Consider the following 23,134-nt stretch of genomic DNA (forward strand, 5'->3'; position numbering starts at 1 on the left):
CATTAAGTCTGGTTAAAATATGTTAATGGCAACTATCAAACAGACTGAATCTGCCCTAAAAGCTTGAATTATTTAATATTTGACTTTTTTTTTCCTGTTTCAACTTCTGAATTATGTCAACTAAAAAATGGTCCAGGAGCAAATCCAAGTTACTGTTATCCCTGTGCAAGAAATGTGAGCTGGGCCCTAAGCAAGTGTGAGTTTGGCTTAAAAGAATGTTTTTTTAATAATTATCCTTCAGTTTCTTTTAAATTTATCTACTGGTTTTGATCTTTAGGTTGCAGATTTCTGATCTAGGAGACAGTTGAGGGGATGACACTTTTTCAGTTACAGAAAACCCAAAACAAACCCAAACAGAACTTGAAGATATCCATAAACTCACATAACGCCTGTCTAAAAAACAATGCCAGAAATGAAAGGATCCCCGGTAGTCATGAATGCTTGCAACACATCTTTAAGGCAGTAGTAATGAGTTTAAGGTTATGTATAGGCAGCATTGGTGCCCTTTTGGTTAACGAGACACTTGTGATAAGTAGATGTAGTGATTTTAATGACTTCAGTTTTCTGTAACTTTTCACGCAGCGTAAATATGAGGTCTTTGAAAAAGTGTTATTTAGATGTGTGGTTAAAAGTGTGGTCTGTTCTAGGGAGCGATTTGGGAATACATCTGGTGCATTAAGGATGTTGCCATGAGAATGACATGTTCTGAACTTTGAGTTTTAATATGACTCTTGCAGATGTGCTGGCATTGAAAAGCAGTCTCGTGATGTGACTTTGGGTGGTTTTGCTTACATTTATCACTTTTATTCCTGTTTTTTTGAGGGCACTTATTACTCAAAATTGCAATATTTGCATTTCTTGGTGTAGTGAAATTGTTAAGCTGAACATTTTTTTCATTCATGAATCTACTCAGAATGTTCTGAACGAGCTAGGCTAATTTATAGTACACAAACAGCTTTAACTCCAGCAAAGTCCTTGTCAGTTAGGACTGTGTGAGTCTTCACATTTATTTTGTACATGACTTGAGGTAAATTTTCATTACCTGAGGATAATTTTATTGGATTTATGTTTGTATGTTAGTCTTAGGAACATACTGCACATCGCAAGGACGCATACTTAAGGATGCAAGGTAATCAGAAATTTTAAATCTCTTCAGCAAAATTACATACTGTGTGTAGTGCTAGATGTACTCTGGATGACATGTCTGCCAGAGGAGTTCACAGCTGGGAAGGCTTTAGGAAGGAGACTTGGGAAATTCCTTTTCAAAATCTGAGTTCCCTGAAATTTGAGAATTATGGCATGAGGCCATGTTAGTAGTGCCACAATGTGTGATCATTCTTGACAAATTAGAAGCCTGGCTAAGCTTGCAGTCACATTACAATTAACTGTTATTGGGCATTCAGCTAATATCCATAATGATGTGAAGTTGGTCAACCTATTTTGAAAAAAAAGAAGACAATATCTTAACAAACTTATATAATTCTATGATTCTATTTAGAATGGGGTTATTAAACAGAAGTCATACAAGTACAGAAAATGGAAAGTAACTATCAAATTTATTCAAGAAGAATTTAGATCAGCACAACTTTAGGGATACTTTGAATGTCCTTTCATAATACCAACACAAACTGAAGTATCTTTGTTAGTAAGTGGAAGTTACACTATTGGAGAAGATGATCAGTGATATTTAATTTTAAAGGTAAAGTCTGGGGATCTCCATCTCTTTCTGTCACAATAGCATGCAGTAGCTTGTAAGTATATCATTTATCTCAGTGCCCAAAAAAATGATAAGTGCCTTCGCTAGTTAAAGTACTTATGAAGGCTATGTCAATCTGAACCCCCATCAGGCTGTTCCTGGACAGTTCAACCACCTGTGGTCGTCTTTGCATTGTTTTGCCCTCCATTGTGGTAGCATTTTTTTTTAATTTACCCCAGCATGAAGGTAAGCTAAAATGGGCCATTAAAAAAAACTGGGAGAGGAGGGAGGGAAATCACTGTATTTAGTCTTTATGTAGGTTAATCTCAGGATGGGTTTGATGTGTGCTAGTGGCAGCACAAAAGCAGAGCTAGGGCTGTAGAAGGGAGAGGACAAAAGCAGGTACCACCAGGACTGGGTTCCGTGGCTTTGCCTGTTGTGAACCCACCTTTCAGTGAGTTGCAGAAGGAATGGCTTTTGATGAATTCTTGGCCTTTGCTGTGTCCTTCATCTTGCCCTTTGGGTGCCTTGAGCCTCTTATTGACAGAACTTTTTTTTGGAAGGGCTCTGAAATTGATACGCAGCCCTCTTTAGTAACCCATGCTTATTGATTTCAGAAAAAAATTCTAAATTTCTTTGACAAGGAATGAGATCTTTAATATTGAGCTGGATGGGTGAGCTTACTGGTTTTAATTCTAAATAGCAAGCAAGGATTTTGAAAGCTCTTTTTGTCTGCTTGCTTGTTAGTAGTAACTGTAAGAAATCTTACAGCTGAACATTATCTGGCTGCTTCTTACTGTTTTTAAATAAACTCCTCACAAAATATTTACAGCTATATCTCAATGTTCATCAATGTTTGCACTTCTGCTGACCTCTACATGTGGAATGCAGGTTAGGCAAATGTTTAATTTTACTCAGCTATAGCTTTTCCATCACTCAGGAAGTTGTCATATAAAAGAATGGATTTTCAGCTTCTCTTCTAAATCACGTTATTTCCGTTTCTGCAATGAAAGCTATTTACTTTTCTTTTTGTACTTAATTAGTAAGGCATTTTTGTAAACTGTCAGCTATTAAATGCTTCCCTGGATGCTCATGAAGTATGTTTTTATTTACCAAATGCAGTCAGCAACTGAAGTGGTACAATAAAAATTACATTGTATGCTTTACAAGAGGAAAAAAATCAATTTTTGTCAGCTTCCTGTCTAGTCAACAAAGAAACATAAAAGAAAGAGAGGACTGACAAGTTTGTTTCCTTTTGCGTCTGGCGAATGTTGCACACTAAAATAATATTTCCTGTTGCTATTTTGCTGTAACGTTCCAACATTTAAATTTTTATTAAAACTGGATTTTCAATGTCAAATTTGAAAAATATGGGTTTGAGAAAATTGTGTCTGTTTTTCATTTGGGCCAGACAAGTAAATCGGAGTACATGTGGGTAGTACTGATCTTTCCTTGTGACTAGGTTTTAAAAATGCCAAAAGAATTCCATTAACTAGCCACATCACTAAAAGGGAGTTCCACAGCTGAAAAAGAAAAAAACTAAACTGTTTGATAATCACCCTTCGTTATTCTTGAGTTACTGATTTTGAGACAAATTGCTCTTTAATAGACACGCTTATTTGCAGTGGAACATACATGTAGAATGTCACAATCCAATTCTAAGTGAAAATGTTTTCTGGACTAAATTGCTGATTTGTATAGGAAAAGCTGACATTATAGTTTCTGCCAGCATGAATATTCTGGTGTGTTTATAAAAGGGTTGAATTCAGAGCAAATTAGAGGATTAAGGCTCCAGGACTTCATAGCAATAAAAGCTACACTGATGACTTGCGTTGCCTTTCTCTGAAATCCTTTGTAGCACAGGGCTCTTAACTAAGAACTGAATTCAACATGAGGTGTAACCACCTCTAGTGTGGATTTAATGGGACAAAGTGTGAGATTTAGAACATATAATTTGCACCTAAGTCCTGCTTCCTTCCCATCTAAGTTTGATATTCACAGGATGAATGAGGATTACAGCAACATCCTGAAAGGGATCCAATCCATTCACTCCCTATAAGCCTAATGCACAATTCTTGCAAGTCATACAAGTCATTGCTAGCTTTTACATCCCAGTGTGGTGATCATGCTGCCCATCAGGTAGCAGAAGACATGGAGTCCTCTCTGTAACTCCTAGTTCTCATAGTGTTGCAGTCCATAAATTAGGCTGTGGTAAAGCTCATCTTCATTTTTGTGGAAGTGAGGTAGAAGGGAATCATAAACCATTGTAGACAACGGGTGTCCAAGTGTGTGAAAGAGAAAGGCTGTTGTGCACTGAGGGAGATTATTTCCCTATTTCTGGTATTGCCTGTGCAGGATCTAGAGCCACTACCTTGCTCCAGATACCTCGGCTGTGGGGCAGTGTAAAGTTCTTGCAAAATGGATTTATGAACTAAAACAATGATTTGATGGTTCCTTCTCAATTATCTGTCAGGTTGCTGAACTTTCCAGGTAGTTTGAGGATTGTAGTCTGGTTTGGTATTTTTTTCCACTCTGTTTTCTTATCTTTAGGCCATTTCTTAAAGGGCAACATCACTTGGACAAGCCACTGAGTATTACCACTTAGCTGATGTTTCTCAGAGAGGAATAAAGAGGAAAGAAAAAATGAGTTTTTTGGCCTTTAGTTGGTGGTCTTTGTACTTCTGAGCAGTAGTTGAGTCTTCACTTCTTTACAGAGCAAGGGCTTTTGTAAAACCATGAGCTATGTATTTAAGATATATCTCTTACAAGTTGGGACTCTTGAACAGAGTAATATGGAGTAATGTCTTTTGAAATGGAACTAGAACTGAGTGAGGTGCTTCTGTGGTGTACAGTCTTTAGGGGAAAAGATAGTGGTGTGTCCTGAAGAGAAAGCAGGTCATAGTCAATGGCATTCCATCAATTGCAGACAGAAATCAGTGGCCTGTTAATAAGGAGCAGAGAAAGCAATGCTTCACCTTATGGCTTTTTAGCAGTCCAAACAGATAAATGACTGACAATTTGTTGCAAAAATTATTAGTTTAAGTGAACTGAGGTTGTAACTTGGAACTTAAGAGAAGATGCCCAGGTAGATTATTGACTAGTGATTTGTTAAAATATTTGAGAAAAATGCATAGGGTAAACTTCTGGTCCATAAATTGTGGTAGGGTTATAATACAAATATTCCTAGAACAGATTTCATTTTATGTAATACACTTCCAATTGTAAGCCTTCCTGTGATGCTGCAGTTTTTAGAACTGGCTGCGTGCAACAACTGGCTGAAATCTTTCACTAGAGCAATTAAATGCAGCTTTTTTACTGTAGCAGTGGTATTGTCATAGGATGAACCTGTTTGGAAGAGCTTTGAGATCTGTGGGGAAAAAAAATGGGTTTATAAAATGAAATTTTGTGTATATTTTGGCTGGCTGTTAAGTAGACTAAACATGCTACGTGCTTTTTAAATCCTGTGTTGGGCAAGGATGTTGAACTGCTGTGGTTACTACTGCTGTTTCCAGAATACCATAAGGTTCTTAAAATGTACCAATTAATTGCTCATTGACAATCTTATTTTGTTGAGTCTGCTGGCCACAGTGAGGCTATCACCTGCCTAATCTTTCCAGTGTTACTGAGGAGCTAAGTGACCTAACCTCCTATCTAGTGTTGTGAAGTATAAATAGTGTATTAAGTAAGTAAAATTGCTTATAGTAATCATTATTAGTTCATTATTTAATTGTCAGAATTTTTGAAAAGGTTGAGGTTCCTTTTAGAAGAAAAGACAACTTCATATGATATGAGTATTGTTTTAATTGGGAAATCATTTAGACATTTCTGATAAATTCATGCAATAAAAATTGCATAAAGTCTAGTAAAATTTGGTAGTCTTTAAATAATCTGTCTGACCAGAGTCATCCTGGAAGGATTTTAATGACAAGTCATATACACCTGCAATATGCCATGGAGGTCAGTGGGGACTTCCCTTAAGGTTTCCTGGCAAAAGCTTCAGCATTTGACACGTAGGGGCAAATCTTCTCATTAACAGGATGCTGCATCACCTCTTGGCAGATGGGGTTGTGCCTTGGGGATGTTCATGCCATGCAAGTACAGCTTCAGGGAGCAACCTGAGGAATGGCTGCCAGTGCGCATGCAGAGTCCTTGCTGTAGGTACTACATACCCACATAAAGCTACGTCATTTCCTAAGCCATGCAAAATCAGGCTCGGGGAGGGCTGAAGGGTAAGGAACTGGTGATGGGGAGCAGAGGACTAAGAAGGAGCAAATGAATACTCTTCGTGCAGCGTGTGTGACGTGGAGGCAGGAGGCCTCCTGGGCAATATTGAGCTCAGAGTGATGGTGTTGCCTGCAATGTGCACACAACCTTTTCCATTGGTGGTGAATCACACTGCAGGAGGGTGTTCAAACCTAGACGTCCAGTTTATCTTCTTGTGCTTTTCTCACATTCTTTGGTGCATCATCCCAACTAAGAGGGTTTCGCCTCTCCGTTTATTTAGTCTAGGCAAGGATGGCTGAGGAAGAAGCCCAGTGCTGTATTGTTTTAAAGTTGTTACTTTTAAATTTATTTGTTTATGTTCATGTTCATGTTTATCAGCTAGCGGAAGGGAAAGCACTCCTCATGGACTTGCTGTAAATATTTGCAAAAAGGCTTCACTGGCTTCCTGCGCATCCCTCCTGAGGCATCTCTTTTGCCTTCAGGTTTACAAACTGCTTTGAGGAGGTTTGGGGTGCTGGAGGGCTGCATCTCCCCTGCAGATTTGCTCTTTCATTGCACACCCCTCTATAACAGGGTCTTGCAGGGGCCAGCCGAGTAATGGTTATTAAAGGGAAGACCTAGCCATGGCTGTGGACAGCGTGGCAAAGAGGTGTCCTCTCCATCAGGTTGATGGCCCTGCAGCTGCAGGGATAGTCCTGGGCCCTTTGTGGCCCATGTCAGTGTGCACAGGCTGGCTCTGTGGGTGGTTACCGCCATGTCTAGGCTGCCATACTGGGTATAATGCTTGGTGCCTAAAACAGCAGCTGTGCATTCATGTCCTGCTAACCACGGGCAAGGAAGCAGGGCAGTTACATGGCCATTAAGAGGGATATTTTTCTTCTTCACCTCCTGAGAGGTTGTCCCACAGCAAAGCAGCTTTGCTTGTGGCCACACTGCTGTGGTTTGTCCTTACTCCAGTGGGCCAGCCTCTGGGCATGAGAGCTTGCTTTGGTTTTGGCAGCCACCTCTTCCTGCGTTCCTGGGTGATACTTAGAGAGGGCTGCTGAGTGTGAGAAGGTGGAAGGAGGGAGTCCTCCATGGCAGTTTCCTCTCAGCCTGGTTCTACCTCTGGCTTGGGTCAGGGGAAGCGCTGGAAGGTGTAGGGTGACCACGGGGGGCTTCATTGCTTGATGGGCTGATGGACATCAATGCCTCTCCCTCAGGCTCTGCCTGGTTTCTGTGGCATAGCATCGCATTTTGCCTGCCTCCTTGGAGCATTTTGGGGAAGGCTTTTCAACCACATTGAGCATCCATACATGAGCTGTTGGAGCAAGTCCAGAGGAGGGTCACAAGGATGATAAGGGGGTTGGAGCACCTCCTGTATGAAGACAGGCTGAGCAAGTTGGGGCTGTTCAGCCTGGAGAAGAGAAGGCTGCGTGGAGACCTCATAGCAGCCAAGTCATATCTGTACGACAGATACTGTGATATCTTCCGATATCTGAAGGGGGCCTACAAGGATGCTGGAGAGGGACTCTTCGTCAGGGAGAGGAGCGATAAGACAAGGAGTAATGGGTTTAAACTTAAACAGGGGAAGTTCAGGTTAGATATAAGGAAGAAGTTCTTTACAGTGAGGGTGGTGAGGCACTGGAATGGGTTGCCCAAGGAAGTTGTGAATGCTCCATCCCTGGCAGTGTTCAGGGCCAGGTTGGACAGGACCTTGGGTGACATGGTCTGGTGTGAGGCGTCCCTGCCCATGGCAGGGGGTTGGAACTAGATGATCTTAAGGCCCCTTCCAACCCAAACCATTCTATGATTCTATGAACTTATTATGGGTACCCTTGTGCTTGTGAAAATGGGAATATGTGATGAGCGCTGATGGCACAGAGGCGGGAGAAGCTCTGAGGCATTTCTAGAAAGCCCTGCAGTTAAGCTCTGCAGATATGGGTTTACTGAGACGACAGCAAGGAGACTGCTGCCTGTGCCCCTGGCATTGTTGGACACAGCCAGCAGAGGAAGCAGTTACGGGTCACCATTATAATGACACCGTTTCCATCTTGCCAGGTTATTGCTGGATCCAGCCTTGTACCTCTAGCAGGTGCTGGATGTGGTTGTGAGGATCCATCCTGGAAGGCAGCAAGAAAAACAAACTGTGATTTGTTTCAGAGCCTGCAATCTCTCTGCTTCCTGAAGGAGAAAGAAATTTGATGTTTGGTTTCCCTTCAGCTAATGCTAGCTATACTAAAAACACGAGTTAGAAGGCAAGGTGTTTGGATATGCGTTGTACAGGACAAGGAACAGTTTGCTTTGTACGCTCCAGAGTAGTTGCATATGGGACGGATGCTAAGTTCTGTAACACCCATGCTGGTTCTTCAACAGATTTTCCTTAGATTTTTTTAAGTTGGCATGATGAGGAATGGGAGCTTCTCTCCTGTATTGCCTGGATCCAGTTTGCCCATTCACAAAGTAGATGAGTAAGGTGGGGATTATTGGCAGTGATTGCCATAATCTAATTTAGCTGTTGGTACCACCAGTGATTGTAACACCAGAGGATCCTACTGGCACCTGGAATTGTTGTCACTTCTTTGAAAATATAACTGAAAGTAGAGTTCTTGAATAGGAAAAGGATACAAAACCTACTGGACCAATACTAACTTGGTAAATACAGTGTTCTCTGCTTGCTGGAGGCTAAGCAGTATCTGGCAGTCTGTGGAATTAGACCTGCTAGTAGATAATGCTGGTGGGAGGCTTTATATTTTAATGATAACACCTTTAGTTTTCACAAACCAGTTATCTGCTTTAAGCTGCGCATAACTGAGTGGTATAATGTGATATTCTGGAAATTTTCACTGAGTAAGCAAATACCTTGATTGTTGCCAGAGCTTCCTGTAAAAGAATGTACTTAGAGGAAACAGTTGCTTTAAATGTCATTTTTGCCCAAATATGGAACAACAGGAAAAACTTTATATTTCCTGTGACCTAACTGGAAGCCCCCTGGATTTGCGTTGCTCTATGAAAGTGATGTTCACATCACCAACAGGAAAGTCATGTTCACAGAGCAGCTTTCAGGGGACTCCCATGACCCTATCTCCAGGACAATTCTCCAGGGGAATTTGGAAAAGAATGTCAGAAATGAGGTCCTAGCAACAAAACATTTCAGCTCCAGCAATCTGGTATTCTTTTGACTGAGAAGATGTGACTCTCTTTTGTAACACTTCTTTTTCGTGAAGTACTTCTGACTGATGCTAATTTACAAAACAAATATTTTCTGAAATAATTAATAGTAAGAATTTAAAAATTAACTAATATTCCCTTGAGTAGCTGAAATCCACTGGACATCTCTGATAAGAATCTGTGGTCTGTCTGCAATTTTTGTATGAACATCCTGTATAATTCTGGTAATACTAAAAACAACAACAACAAAACAACCCTCCTCTCCCCCACCCAGCCAAAAGGAAAAAACCCTGCCAAAAACTACAAACATCCCCCATGTCCCAATAGCATAACGATTTTTTTTTTCTGATTATATTCTGTAGAGCTTTTCTTAAAATCAGTTAATTTTCTGAAAATTGTACAAGGCTTTAAAAATTGTTGTAATTAGTTCAGATTTCATCATGCACAGTGGTATTTCAGACAGTAAGTTGCCATTTCTTTCAGATATTATCTGTATGTTAATTTGAGATTCCCTTGAAGTTCCCTTGGACTAACAGGGATTCTTAATTGATGCACTGACATACTACTGTCCATGAAGTGCCACGCTTTTCCACTGGGTAAGTTTGTTCCAGGAGATTTTTCATCTGGTCTAAATCTACCTCTAGAAGGTTTATTAGGAGAACAGCTCCACATTGACAGAAATGAGTGGACACCACTTCTGCTTTCTTCTGGCCTTCTCATGTACATCAGCCTAAAGCCAAAGGAGGTCTTCAGGAGAATGAGCATTTTAATTCTTCTTATCTATGCAAGGTTTGAGCCTCTGGAGATTACTGGCTTGTACTTATTTCTGTTGCTTAAATATAGGCATCTGGTGCCGTTTGAGATATTTACATAGGCCTAGCAGATATGACTCCGGACTTAGGGGAGAGCTGTTGCCACCTGGCCTGGGACATGGAAGCAGGTGATATCCCATAGGACATTTTGAATGGTACTGTTCTTCTGTGCTCTGTGAATCTGGAGCTTCAGAAGACTGAAATGACACAACCAAGGACTTTAAATAGCTACTACATGACAGAAACATCCAGTGGTTGCTGACTAGAGCTGACCTTAATTCAGTGACCTAGAGCGTAAAAGCTGTAAAACCAGTAAGCCTTCCCTTGGTTCAGGGAATTCCCCAAACAGTCATAACTGAAGTCTACCCATGATTTGCGGGGAAAAAATAAAAAAAAAGACATTAAGATAAGCTGCCAACTGGGTTTGGGTGTTTTGGTTTTGTTTTGTTTTGTTTTGTTTTTTCTGATGGGGGAGAAAACGGGCTTGGGAGAGAAGAAAAGCTGGAGCTTGAAGCATGACCAGCAGGTTGAAGGAGGTGATCCTGCCCCTCTACTCTGCTCTTGTGAGACCTCACTTGGAATATTGTGTACAGTTCTGGTGTCCTCAACATAAAAAGGACATGGAGCTGTTGGAGCGAGTCCAGAGGAGGGCCACGAGGATGATAAGAGGGCTGGAGCACCTCCCGTATGAAGACAGGCTGAGAGAGTTGGGGCTGTTCAGCCTGGAGAAGAGAAGGCTGCATGGAGACCTCATAGCAGCCTTCCAGTATCTGAAGCGGGCCTACAAGGATGCTGGGGAGGGACTCGTCATCAGGGACTGTAGTGATAGGACAAGGGTAATGGGTTTAAACTTAAACAAGGGAAGTTCAAGTTGCATATAAGGAAGAAGTTCTTTACAGTGAGGGTGGTGAGACACTGGAATGGGTTGCCCAAAGAAGTGTTAAATGCTCCATCCCTGGCAGCGTTCAAGGCAAGGTTGGATGGAGTCTTCGGCGACATGTTTTAGTGTGTGGTGTCCCTGCCCATGGTAGGGGGGTTGGAACTAGGTGATCTTAAGGTCCTTTCCAACCCAAACCATTCTATGATTCTATGATTATAAAATCATAAAATGTTTGCTTTTGTTGGTTATTTATTAACATCTGAAATTGATGGGTTTACAAATGAGATGAGAACTTTGCTCAATTTCTGTTCTTTGCTTTGAGTCCTGAAAAGGAAGGCATGGCAGGTGTTCCTTTTCATGAACCATTTTGAGAGTGGAATTTCAAATCATCAGTCCAGGACAATTTACTTTGTATGAACTCCTATAGGGGAACATAACTAAATTTTGCTAACTTGTTAAGACAGTCTAGATTTTTTTTTTGTTATCCTCTTTGTTCTAACTAAGTGTAAATCAGAAGTTTTAGTAACATGTTTTTTTTTTAAAGTTGTTAATGGGCTGCAAAATCAGTTAGGAAAAATATTAAGGTGAACTGGAATATAGCAATGATTTCTTCTAATGGTACTTTACACACAAAAGAGCAGTTTGACTAATTCAATCCAGTAATATCTAAAGGGTAAAGACAAGAATAGCAATACAGCCAGAGAGCTATTTTGACATTCTGAAGAGAGAAGAAAATATGAGAGGAATGCAAGATAAGTGTCCTGCAGTTGGCACCACCTCCCTGTTTCTGTATTTGGTGGGATGTGAAACTTGAAGACATCATTGATCCAGCTCTCTTGTGACAGCTACATGAGTTATGCATACGTGTGCTTAGGAAGAAGTACAGCATTTGCTACATGGGGATAAATTTCCCTTGGCCTTCCCTGTCCAGCTTAGCATAGGGGTAAAAGGGGGTGGATTTTGTGGAGGGAAGACATTGAGATTTAAAGCTGTCACTGTCAAATGTCCATCGTGTCGGCATAGGCATTCTTGGTGTTTCAGCTTGAAACTGGTATTGGAATTCGGCTCAAATTGGAGTTTGTACTAGAGCAATGTGAACAGGAAATCTACACTCTTTAATCAGAAAGCGTCATCAGTTTAAGCGTCATGTCTAAACAGAAAATGTCATTTTATAATGAATGAATCACAAGATGAAACAGGTATGATTACTTTTTGAAGCATTTTAGCTGTGAATTAGAAACACTGTGAATAGTCACTGTTCACCTGTTCACAGGATTTTCAGTCATTTGAAAAACATTGGATTTTAGATAGAAGTGACTACATTCCCTGGAATGACATTTTTAACATGGACAGTTAAGTTTACAGTGAGGCTTTTATTAATTTTCTAGTTTAAATGTGTACTTTACAGGGTAAGATTTGAACTCGATTGATACCTATGCAATTAGCCTAAGCTGGTAGCCAGCTCAGAAACTGAAACTCAGCAAGTAGAGTCTGAGCTGATGTTGTAGGAAAGAGAACTGTGATTTGTCTTGAAAAATGTGCTTCTGTAAGAGAGTGGGATGTCCAAGAACTGACTTGGCTTTTGTGTTTTTTTGGAGATCTCTGTAGCCTCCAGAAATGGTGCATTTCCAAATACGGCAGTCGTCTCCCTCCTAGGCTACTCATCTGGCTGTCCAAGCAGTAGTCCTCTAATGCCAGGAAAGTAGCTGAACATGGAAAAACAGGGCGAAACGCAACAGAAGTCTGCAGCTACGGTCTGACAGATGTCTTACAGGCTGCATTGCAGTGCAGAGTTTCTTCCTTTTGCTGCAACAACTATTAGCAGCCTTCTCAGCTCTGTCACTGACGGGGCTGAGTAAAGCTCTGTACATGATTAATGGAAGTTAGAGGTCTGGGTTGGGACGCCCATTCATTAGGTGCACTTTTTTTTTTAACTATATGTTAATATGATAGTAAATGAATTGCTGTTCTTTAGGCAAACACTCGGTCTTCATGTAGCACATTTGCATGCACAATGTTGAAGGGACATAATCTTTTTATAGTTTTAATACTGATTTGCTAGCATGATTCACTAAGCTTATCAGTTGCAGACAGTCTGGGAGAATGAAACAGAACGGAAATGCTTGTCAAAAAATGAAGCCATTAGTATCACTAAAATGAGCTTCTGCTTCTGGGCGGACTGATATTTTGTGGGTGGAGTAAGATAAAATTAATTTCTTCAAGTATTATATGAAAGGCTAGCCTGTGGTGCAAGGAAGCTGTGGCTATGTGAAAAGTGCCAGCCTACCACGTAAAGTAGGTGAGGTATCACGGTGCACCTGGCCAAAATCTTTGGATTGGTCTGTAACTGGCTTCTAGACAAGGGAAAAGGAGCCTGCCTTTTCACATCTCGTCTGCATCCCCCCCTGCAGATTATGCTTCCTGCTCAGCAACATTCCCCTTCTGTTTTGGCACTTGGAGGACAGCAGTGATTGCTCCAAGCTCCAGTGTCTTTCTGGGGAAGATATTGTTTCAAAGAGGATGTCTGGAAGACAGGACAAAACTATTTCTCTCCATTTGTCTCTAATCGTGTGTGGCAAGAAATCATGAACTGGCTTCTTCATAACATGAGACTGATTTTGAATCATAGAAGTTTAGAAGTAAGCAACAATTTACATGGTTTCAGCTAACTTACCTTGTGATGATTATTCCTTCAGGGTGAAATTTCCCACTTAAGACTTGATTGTGTAAGGTTCTTAAGTCATTCCTAAGTGAGTACCAGAAATGCAGATCTCCTTGTTCACAATTTGAAAGATATTCAACTAAATTTCTAACGATTTCTGAGGAATGAAGAGCTATTGTTATTCTCTTTCCCATTCTGTCTGCAAACTCTAGCCCTCTGATCCTCCACGTACACTTTTCTCCCTATTTGCCCCCTTGTTCTCATGCATACCCCATGCTCCTTTCTGCCCATTTCAGTCTCTACTCCTTGGTCCTCCAGGGTGTACTCCATCTACATTGAAAGCAAACATCCAAAGTAGGTGAGATGGATCCCAGCACAGAAGTGCACATTTTTTTTGCCATTGAATAAAGAGAGACTGCAGTGACTGGTAGAGATGTTCGTACCTACACTGGGTTAGGTGGACACAGATCCTAATTCTTGTACCTGCTGTAACCATCTTCCTCTCACCCAGTATCTCATTACTTAAATGCCCCTTTGACCTCCTTAAATTGACCTTTGATCCATAAGCTTTTTGCAGTCTGGCCCTCCCATCTTCCTACATGACCAGAAGGAAAAAGCTCATACTTCATCCCAGTATATGCAGAATTTTATCACGTCCCTCAGATTCAAAAGTACATTTAGTAGCTGAGGATAATAACCAGTAGTGGCTGTCATTGTTGGCCAACCTTCCATCCACCTGCAAAGGTTACAGTCAGTGATAGTGGGAGATGACGCTAGTGTAAAATAAAGGCAGAGTTTTGTAGGGCAGGTGGCCTGTTCTGGCATAGCAAGCTATAGGACTTGCCTGCACATTGGACCTTGCGCAGCTGTGCTCCCTGATGCTCAGTACTTTCTTACCTTCCTTGTCTTTGGTTATTCTGAGACTTTAGAAACAGGAAAAATAGAATATTACAGTGTCATTTTTTGGAAGCACAAAAAGAGACCGAAAAGCCCAAGTCCATTCTTCTGGCCATGCTAAATTTAAGAACAAAACCCAACTTAAAAATAAATAACAACAGGCTTCTCCTCCCCCCCCCCCCCCCCCAAAAAAACCAAAACGGTGCATGCTAAATAACAGGCTGAAGGAAATATGTGGGGATTAACTTGAAAACAGATGTTTATAATGATTCAATGACGTATTTTAATTACATTCCCAGATGCAATTAGAACAGACTTCTTCTGAATTTAAGGGATGTGTTGATAAAACTGATAACATTCTACATGATGCTGAAGGAGGAAGAATGAGCTGCAAGCATACGTCCTCCAGCTGTGATCTTATCAGGTCTGAAAAACTAGGAGAGGTCACACTGGGTCATTTCTTGAAATGGGAGGCCCAATGTTTTTCCAGGCATAACCATGTACTGCAAGGAGTAAAGTTGATTATTCAGTGGGTGGCACTTTTCCCTTCTGGTCAGTACTGGGTTGGCATTGCAGCATGAGTTGGCGTCATTTTCTGATCTAATTCTCGTTCTGCAGTAGATAATAAATTTTCATCTTTCTGTGCATTTGTAATATAACATGGTGAAGTGCTGTAATAATGTCGGAGAGAAAATGTGGTTATTTTTGCTTTATCTGAATGTGGAGAAAGTTTGACTTCAAACAACAAATTCAGTGGATCTACATTTAAAAGAAAAGGATCTCAACAAAAGCAACGGATTTTTCAGGAGCTGGTACTTTAGTTTTATTGGACAGTCTTCAATATTTATTTTTTTATTTCAGTATTAAACCCCCATTTCTCCTTTATGCTTTACTTTAAAAGAAAATGTTTTTACCAAGTAAAAATGTTGCTACATTATTTAACTTTCCGGAGTGATGATGCTTATTGGTCTCATTGGAGGTTTTCCAAATTCAAAATAGATTAGGTATATTTGCTCTAAATTTCCCATCAGTACTCAGGTCCCAGTAGACTGTGGAGCCCACAGGTGTGGAGGGACAGGTGCCCAGCATCTGTGCTGCAAGCTGGCTCTGAAGAAGTGCTGTCCCTGACTGCTTCCTGTTAATGGCTTAATAAAGCTGCTGAATGATCTTGTGTGCATTGGTGCAGTATTCAGTGATACAAATATTTTGCTTGTTTTCCTCCCAGTTTGTTTCTGAGGGGCATGACAATAACAAAAGCAATAGACTGCTGAGTTACTCACCAGTTGCTTCATGATTATGAGGAGGAAAAGTGGGGAGTAGCCCAGGTGCACTTAAGTGTACAGAAATACTTTGGTAACACAAAGTGACTGAAAGCTTTTACGCTTGGATCAGTTAATCTGACTTCTCTCAGATGTTGTAACCTTTCATGTTTTGCAAAAAAAAATGAGTGGCTTTTTATGTCATTGAAGTCATAGCATCATAGGATGGTTTGGGTTGGAAGGGACCTTAAAGATCATCTGGTTCCAATCCCTGGCTTCAGGCAGGGACACCTTCCACTAGACCAGGTTGCTCATGGTCCTATCCAGCCTGGCCTTTGAACACTTTCGGGGATGGAGCAGACATAACTTCTCTGGGGAACCTGTTCCAGTGTCTAGTTTATCTAGTGTAGAAACCCCATGAGGTGGTGCTGTTATAAGGAAAGGCTTTTAGAAAACAAGGATCTCTATAGTGTCTACTGGAGAATAATTTGGACTGGTTATGTTTTTATTGGTGTTTTCTATGCATTCTCCTACTGCAATGAATGTGCTTTTACTTAGTAGAAGGTTTCCCATCGTAATGACAGTTACAGTTAGTCATTATAGAGGGCAAGAAAGAAAAAAGATCACTTGAAATGTGCTAGATGCAAGAAACAGGACCAGAACCTAATATCGTTCTAAATAACATTAACAACTGCCTCAATATCTAATATTTACCATTAGGAGCAGTGTGCTCTCTGAGGGGCTGCAGTTCGCCTTGATTTCATAAAGTACGTCCAGACATACTTCTTAATATAGTTTACTGTGGTAATTATACCAACATTTAACTTCCTGTAAAAACTACTTTTTTCCTACCTGAAGATTGGCAATTACTGAAAAAAATTTAGTAAATCAATATTAAGAGATCTCATGGTAAAAATGCAAAGGGTATAGATGGTTTTTATATTTGGAAGAGAAAACATATTCTTCAGGTTTGATATTTTTCTTAAGTGTAGAAGATAAATCATGAACTGCAGCTTCACCGTCCCTCTTTCCTCAAAACAATGGTACATATTTATAGAGCTTAAGTATTTATGCAGAATGCAAGCCATTTATTAACAAACTGAGACCTAAGAGATGCTTCTACAGTTGAATTGATTTTAAATACTCTGTTGGGCTTTGAATGTGTGACTGTAGAATCCTAGAGGAGAACCTACTTCTTTTAAATTGAGACATTCGTATTGCTAGATGCAGAGTATGTGTGTATTCTATAAAAACTAGTTTTTTCTAAATGGTGAGCTGCAAGACAGTGATTTAGTAGTAATATAAGTTTTCTATGGTTAAAAACTATAGCAGGTATTTTTCTTCTTTTACAAAGGCATCTCTTATTGGACATGGTATGAAACCAGAAGTGTACATCTGTATAAATTTACCAAAGTGTTGCGTTGGGCTTAAGTGAACATATGCCATGCTGACCAGCCTTGCACTCAGCGTGGTACTGCTGACATCCCTGGCTTATTGTGGTATGTTCTGCCTGTCATCCAGTTCAGACAATTAATTCTCAATTTCTCTTTCATTTTCAGGGTTGTTCCGGCTGTGGAAAATGTGACTGCAGTGGAGTAAAAGGGCAAAAGGTAAGCCAGCTCTCTCCTCTTCATTATCTTGCTTACTTAAACCACACAGTGTATGATCTACTGAGAGGCAGGTGAGCCATTGGTTTCAGTGAACCCTCTGCCACGGAGCATTTCCAAGGCCAGGCCACATGCCCTTCAGCAGGGTTTCTGAAAAGCAGCCAGCTTGGTGTCTGCAGCAGCAGCAGAGGACAGGAGGGCCAGGGGTGGGAGACAGACGAATGCCCTCACTTGGGAGGTGAAGCCCCTAGCCCGGTGTTTGGCCGTGCCCTCCCTCTTTCCCCATTGAGTGGGATTCTAACCCAGCACTCTCACCTTCCTTACACCTCACCTCCAGTCTTTTCAGTGGGTAGCAGGGTTGACGTCCTGAGCACTTCTGGAAGCGATGCTAGCAGTTCAGTTCCAAAATGCTCCCCTCAACATGCTGTGCAGATTGCTTTCAGAAAGTCTGTGGTGCATCAGAAGCAACTCACCCTGACCAGGGTTCGATCTGGGAGGCAATGACCTGGAATAGGAAGGAGTAGGTTAATAATCAACTTAAATACAGAAAAGTATTGCAGGTCAAGGAAAAAAAAAATACTTAAAACTTTTTGACAGAACCTTGCAAATGCGTTTTAAAGTTCCCATTCAGCTATTCAAACTTTCCATGTATGAAACAGAAAAGGCACTTTAAAGGCTTCTTTTAAAGTAGTAAGAGTGAAGAAAAAATATAGTGTACTTAAGCATTCCATGAATTCCCCCTGTAAATTACCTGCTTTTGTAAATAGTGTAGACATTCAATCACTCTCCTTATCTTTTCCTATTTTGCTGTAGAGATTTCAATCCGAAATGTGTTCTGTTGTGCATGCACGTGTATTGTATTATCTACCATTATAAATGAGTGCAATCCAAAGGTTTTATCATCCTGTGATTGCAGTGGGAACATTTTTCGAGGTAAGTTGTTTAGGTCAATCAAAGGAGTGCTTTGAAGATGTGAGGGTTTTGTTTGGTTTTTGTTTTGGGGTGTTTAAATAAATGTACAGCTGGTGTTCTGCATCGTCCCACATGCGATAGCTACATATTTACTGCTGAGGGTTTTAAGAATGTTTGTTATTGGCTTTTCTTTAGCATTTTCTAGAACAAGAAGTATAAATTACTTAATTGGAGACCCAAGCAAAGATCATTTTCTTTGTAACAGAACATAGGTTAATTTGTGAGACAGATGAAAAGAGATTCAAAATTTCTTTTAGATGTTTTAATGGCCCATTAATATCTGTTTAATAAAAGTCAGCTATATATTAAAAATAAATAAATAAAGATTTGGAAAAGGTCCGGAACTCCGAGTTTATTCCTTGAATCTTGATCTTATTTTTCAGTAACAAGTACAAATGAATCATTGTAGAAAGAGAGGGAGATTACGTTATAACTCTCTTGTTGAAAGCCATTAGTTTTCAGTTCATAGACTGTGCCAGCATCTTGTAACTAGATAATTTAAAAAAATTGTAGTTTGGGGAAATAATTTGGCTTCATTTATTTCTGGCTGAAATAATGACTCTTTGCTAGAGCTCTCGCTGGCATTTTTCATTTGCATAGTCCAGAGTCTCAAAAAGTTCTCCTTAAAGGAAATAGATCGTTGTCTTATATGCCAGAAGCCAAAACCACCTCAAATTTATGTAGGCTATTTTAAAGTGTGGAAGAGAGAAAATATCCATCCATAGCAACAGAAGTCATAGGAAGTTCCAGATTTCGTGCAAACTTGCCCAACAAGTCAGTGTACACCTCACTCTTCCTAACGGGTTTCCATCACAAACTTTTCTAGCTTTACATGTTTGTGTAATGACATATTTACATATTTTCACACTGTGTAGGAAATTTAATTATTGACATTAGAGACATTTAGACAGGTGAATGCATAGTTATACCTAGAAAACAATACTCAAGAAAGGCATTTGAAGGTATTTTGGAGTGAATTTAAATGTAACTTGATTCAGATAATAATGCTTGCTCATTATGTTAACATTCTGAGACTTTCAAATGCATACTTAGGGTTTTGAACAGAAAACTGAGTTTTATTTAAAAACGTCTGCTCCCACCTTTGTTTCAGCCTAGTGCAGCTTTTCATCCAATTCTTTGCATTTAATGCCTTTTTAGAGCAAGGACAGTCTGCTACCCAGTCCCAGGCCTGAAGACAGAAGTTGGTGAGGAGAGCAAGGGAAGCATCCTTCCTGCTTGCCACTGAAATATTTCTAGAAATGGTTTTTCCAACCTATGCATTTGTATTTGAAACGCATCTCTGTAAACACAGTTCCCATTAACGCGCGCATCAATACCGGTACCTGTTACCTCAGAAATCTACCTAAGTGTTCCGTAATCAGAGAGGAACAGATTAGAAAGACTGATCCTTGCCAAGATCCAGGCCAGAAGAGGGCCGCCATGCCCAGCTGTTGTGGTACCCCAGGAGACCACATTAGGGAACATCTGTTCTTCGCTTCTCACGTAGCCACTTGTGTGGGAAGTACATACCCATTCTGCCCAACACCATCCACAGCCAACATGTTGCCTACACTGGAAACCCTTTTGATCTGTCTTCCATGTTGTGCAGAACTGCACAAACGCTGAAGGACCATTTCCAATCCACCCACACTCTCCAGCAACGTAACCACACCAGTTCACTGCCGTGGGAGCTTCAGGAGCTGCGGAAGTGGGTGCTGGGTTTACCCTTTAATGCCTTAATTATTAACATCTGGAGATACATTTCTTTCCACACATAGTGTGGGAAGACGTTCCAGACCCTATGAATTGGGGGTGGGGTTTAATTAAAATACATTTGGCCAAATAATCATATTAATGATCTCACCACAAAAAGTGCTGAAAATAGCATTTGATTTAAAAGCTGTGAAATTCCCAAGAAATGTTGCCCGTCAGCATTTCAGACATGGAAGAGTAAGCTACATATTGCCATATTTTTCTCTCTCATTTGAGAATCTTTTTGTCAATATGACCATTTGAATGGCCATATTTAGAATACATTCAATATGTTCTCTCATTAGACTGTTTCCATGAAAATTGTATCTCTATGCCAAACTCCTTTAAGATGACTCATACTTTATCAAGGGCATATAATTGACAAAGTCTAAGGGCTTTCATCCCTTTCAGAAAATTTCAGAAAGTGAGTGTAATTGCAACAGATGGCTCTTATCCCATAAAGCCTTTATTATTACACTGAACATCAGGCTGTTATTTTAAGCTATATAGTGTCAAGTATCACGTATTTACTGAACAAAAGGTGCAGAAATTTTAGAAAAACGTAATATTGCTAAAATAATAAATAATACCTTGCTGTTTTCCATTAGATAGATTAGCTGAAAACATCATTAGTTTCCTCTTACACTTTTTATTTGGTTTTCTGCGTAATAACTTGACTGTTCTTTCCAACCTCACTAAAAGTGTGAGATCTGTCTAAACTGACTAGTTTTGAATGCTTGCCTACATTTTACTGAGTTACTCAGAAGCAGGCAGAAGCTGTATTTCTCTTTTATGCCTACCTAGATTTTGAGAACAATTTCAAGCAGCTGTGGAGATAAGAAGTGCTAGCCAGTAATGTGCATATAAAAAGCATGTTAAGCATTTAATTGCAATTTAGAACAAAGACTGTATAGAGCCGAGTAAAATTCTCCATGTACTGACTTTTTCCAAGAATGTTCATTCTCTCATTCATGACCATTTGCACTCATTTTACTCCATATCAGAAACATGTATAAACGGAGGCAACACTGGAACTTTGCTGTAACTAAACCAGAATGATTAGTCTTCTAACACTTATCAGGATGCATTGAAGTATAAGTCTTCATTCTTTAATATAAATATCTGATCATGATTCCCCCATAATGCTGTCTCAGCATTCTCCATTGAAAGTTGAAGTCACAAAAATATCAAATGTGGTTTTGTCATTGCACATGAAGTATTGCACTTAAAAAAATTTTATATCTGCTAGGACATTCTGAAAGAAAATAGAAAATAAGAATAGAATTAACTCTTATGTAACTGCTGGTTTTGGCTTTTTTTGGTAGGAGATGTAAGAAAACTTGAGCAAATCATTTTGTATTGGCATATTTTTGTTTGCCTAGTTCTGAGACTTTATCTGCATTATTATACCTACATAAGAATTACTTCTTCATTTCCCTTGATGGGTGCATCATCCCTGTGTGGATTGACTGTGCTGCAGAAGTACACAGACTGGCTTTGCTCGAGGTGTTTTGGGTCTGGCAGCCAGGTAGCTCTGTTACTGGCTTAGGCTGACAGTCACTGTGATGTCCCTGTGGTCCCCCATCAACAGGAGCAGTGACGAGTCTTTTCTCACCCATGCACTTCTACAGTCTTGAAACTCACACATGGTTTTCCTGCCTGCAGGGGGTTGTGCAATGACAAGTTGACTGTTCCAGTGGACTGTGTCCCTGTATATTTGGTTTGGCTTGGGATTTTTAAGGTTTACCAGATTGAGAAGGCCTTTAAGGCTTTTCCTGTCATTTTAGGTAGCAAAAGATAGAGCAAAAATATGGATGATATTGATGAGTTGAACCAATAGAAAAACCCTTGTTAGAGAGAAGCTGTGACAGTCAATGGGATGATCATTATTAAATATTTCTGAGTTTCCTCTAGAATACAGTAGAGGGCAACAAATCAGTTCCTTTAGTGGAGCAAATCAATAATCACTCGATCTGTGCTTTTCATGTTCAACCTATACTAGCAGCATCAAGACTCTTTTGTACCAAGAATGTTAATTTTTCAATACTTTCCATTGGTACTGTTTGGTTTTAGCAAGTTCTTCCATAGTTTTGCTCAATGTTTCTATTGAAGTGGCTGCTGTGGGAACTTAACCTTGTGTCCAGCACTCGTTCATGCATGAGTTGGAACGACTATGAACTGAGGACACTAAGGAAACTACAGTTAAGTAATATACTCCAGAGAAGGCCATAAAGTTGACAAGAAGGGTGACAGGCAATGGGGGAGGAAAGATTGTGTTTGCAGTTTTAGTTTGCAGCTAATAGATAGCATGAAATCATCTAGTAATTACTGAAAGAGGGAAATCAGGAAACTGTAATAAAATAAGCAAAGATATTGATCAGCTGCAGGTCTGATATTCTACAAGGAGACTTGTGGCTCTGATTTTTGAAAATTGGGCCATTGTCACAATGTTTATGTCAGTTGTACAGTGACAGTAGTATATTTTTATTGATTTGCCCTTCATGCAGAGACAATCCTTTTAATTCAAATCAGGGAAAAAGAGTACCTATGTTTTATGAAGGGAGCACACAAATAATGCTGCTATTCTAGAAAAGAATGGAATGTCAAAAGACTTTGAATGATATTGACTAAGTATTGAATGGGATATGCTAAGTATTGAAAGTTTTCTACACTTTCGCAACTGTAAGACTAAACTGCAAAGTTGATCCATCAGATTTTCTTAGTTTAAAATAGTCACTGGGACCATTTGTCCTGGTTGTCCAAATGGGATTGAATGTCTCTAGGAACGTTTTCCATATTAAGATGTATTTTTGCACTCAGTACAGTATGTATCTTTCATTAACACAAACTAGTGGATTACATTGATGAATTTACCTCTATGGAGAGAGTGATATAAAAGCAGGTATCCCAGTTATACTATGTGATGGGGTATGCTCATATTTAGTTTGCAGAGCTGACTTCTAATGGTTTTCACGAAGTAGTATGTCAGCTGGCATAATAGGATCTTTTAAGCTGCTTTTAAGTTGCCAGATGCATATCTTTGCTTGTAAAGGTGTTGGTATAATAAGCTCAGGCATTTCTTCCTGGAATAAAACATGCTTTCTGACCTCACAGAGTTTGATTTTACATTTGTACAACCGTTACTGTATGTCTTCATTATGGTTTCTTGAAGGATTACAGGGCCTTATTTTGATCTGAAGCGTGTGAGCCTCCAGTGAAGTCA

General features: G+C 39.9%; 1 protein-coding gene across 2 annotated transcripts in view; it reads left to right on the forward strand.

Moving 5' to 3' along the window:
• COL4A1 (collagen type IV alpha 1 chain) overlaps positions 1 to 23,134 on the forward strand; it is a 124,487-nt gene that overhangs the window by 35,335 nt on the left and 66,018 nt on the right. For both annotated transcript variants that reach the window (XM_030477906.1, XM_030477905.1), the window contains exon 2: positions 17,140 to 17,190. In XM_030477906.1, coding sequence (XP_030333766.1) covers positions 17,140 to 17,190 — 51 coding nt within the window. The remainder of the gene's footprint in view (positions 1 to 17,139; positions 17,191 to 23,134) is intronic.

This window comes from Strigops habroptila, chromosome 2 (assembly GCF_004027225.2).
Source record: "Strigops habroptila isolate Jane chromosome 2, bStrHab1.2.pri, whole genome shotgun sequence".
Classification (NCBI taxonomy): domain Eukaryota; kingdom Metazoa; phylum Chordata; class Aves; order Psittaciformes; family Psittacidae; genus Strigops; species Strigops habroptila.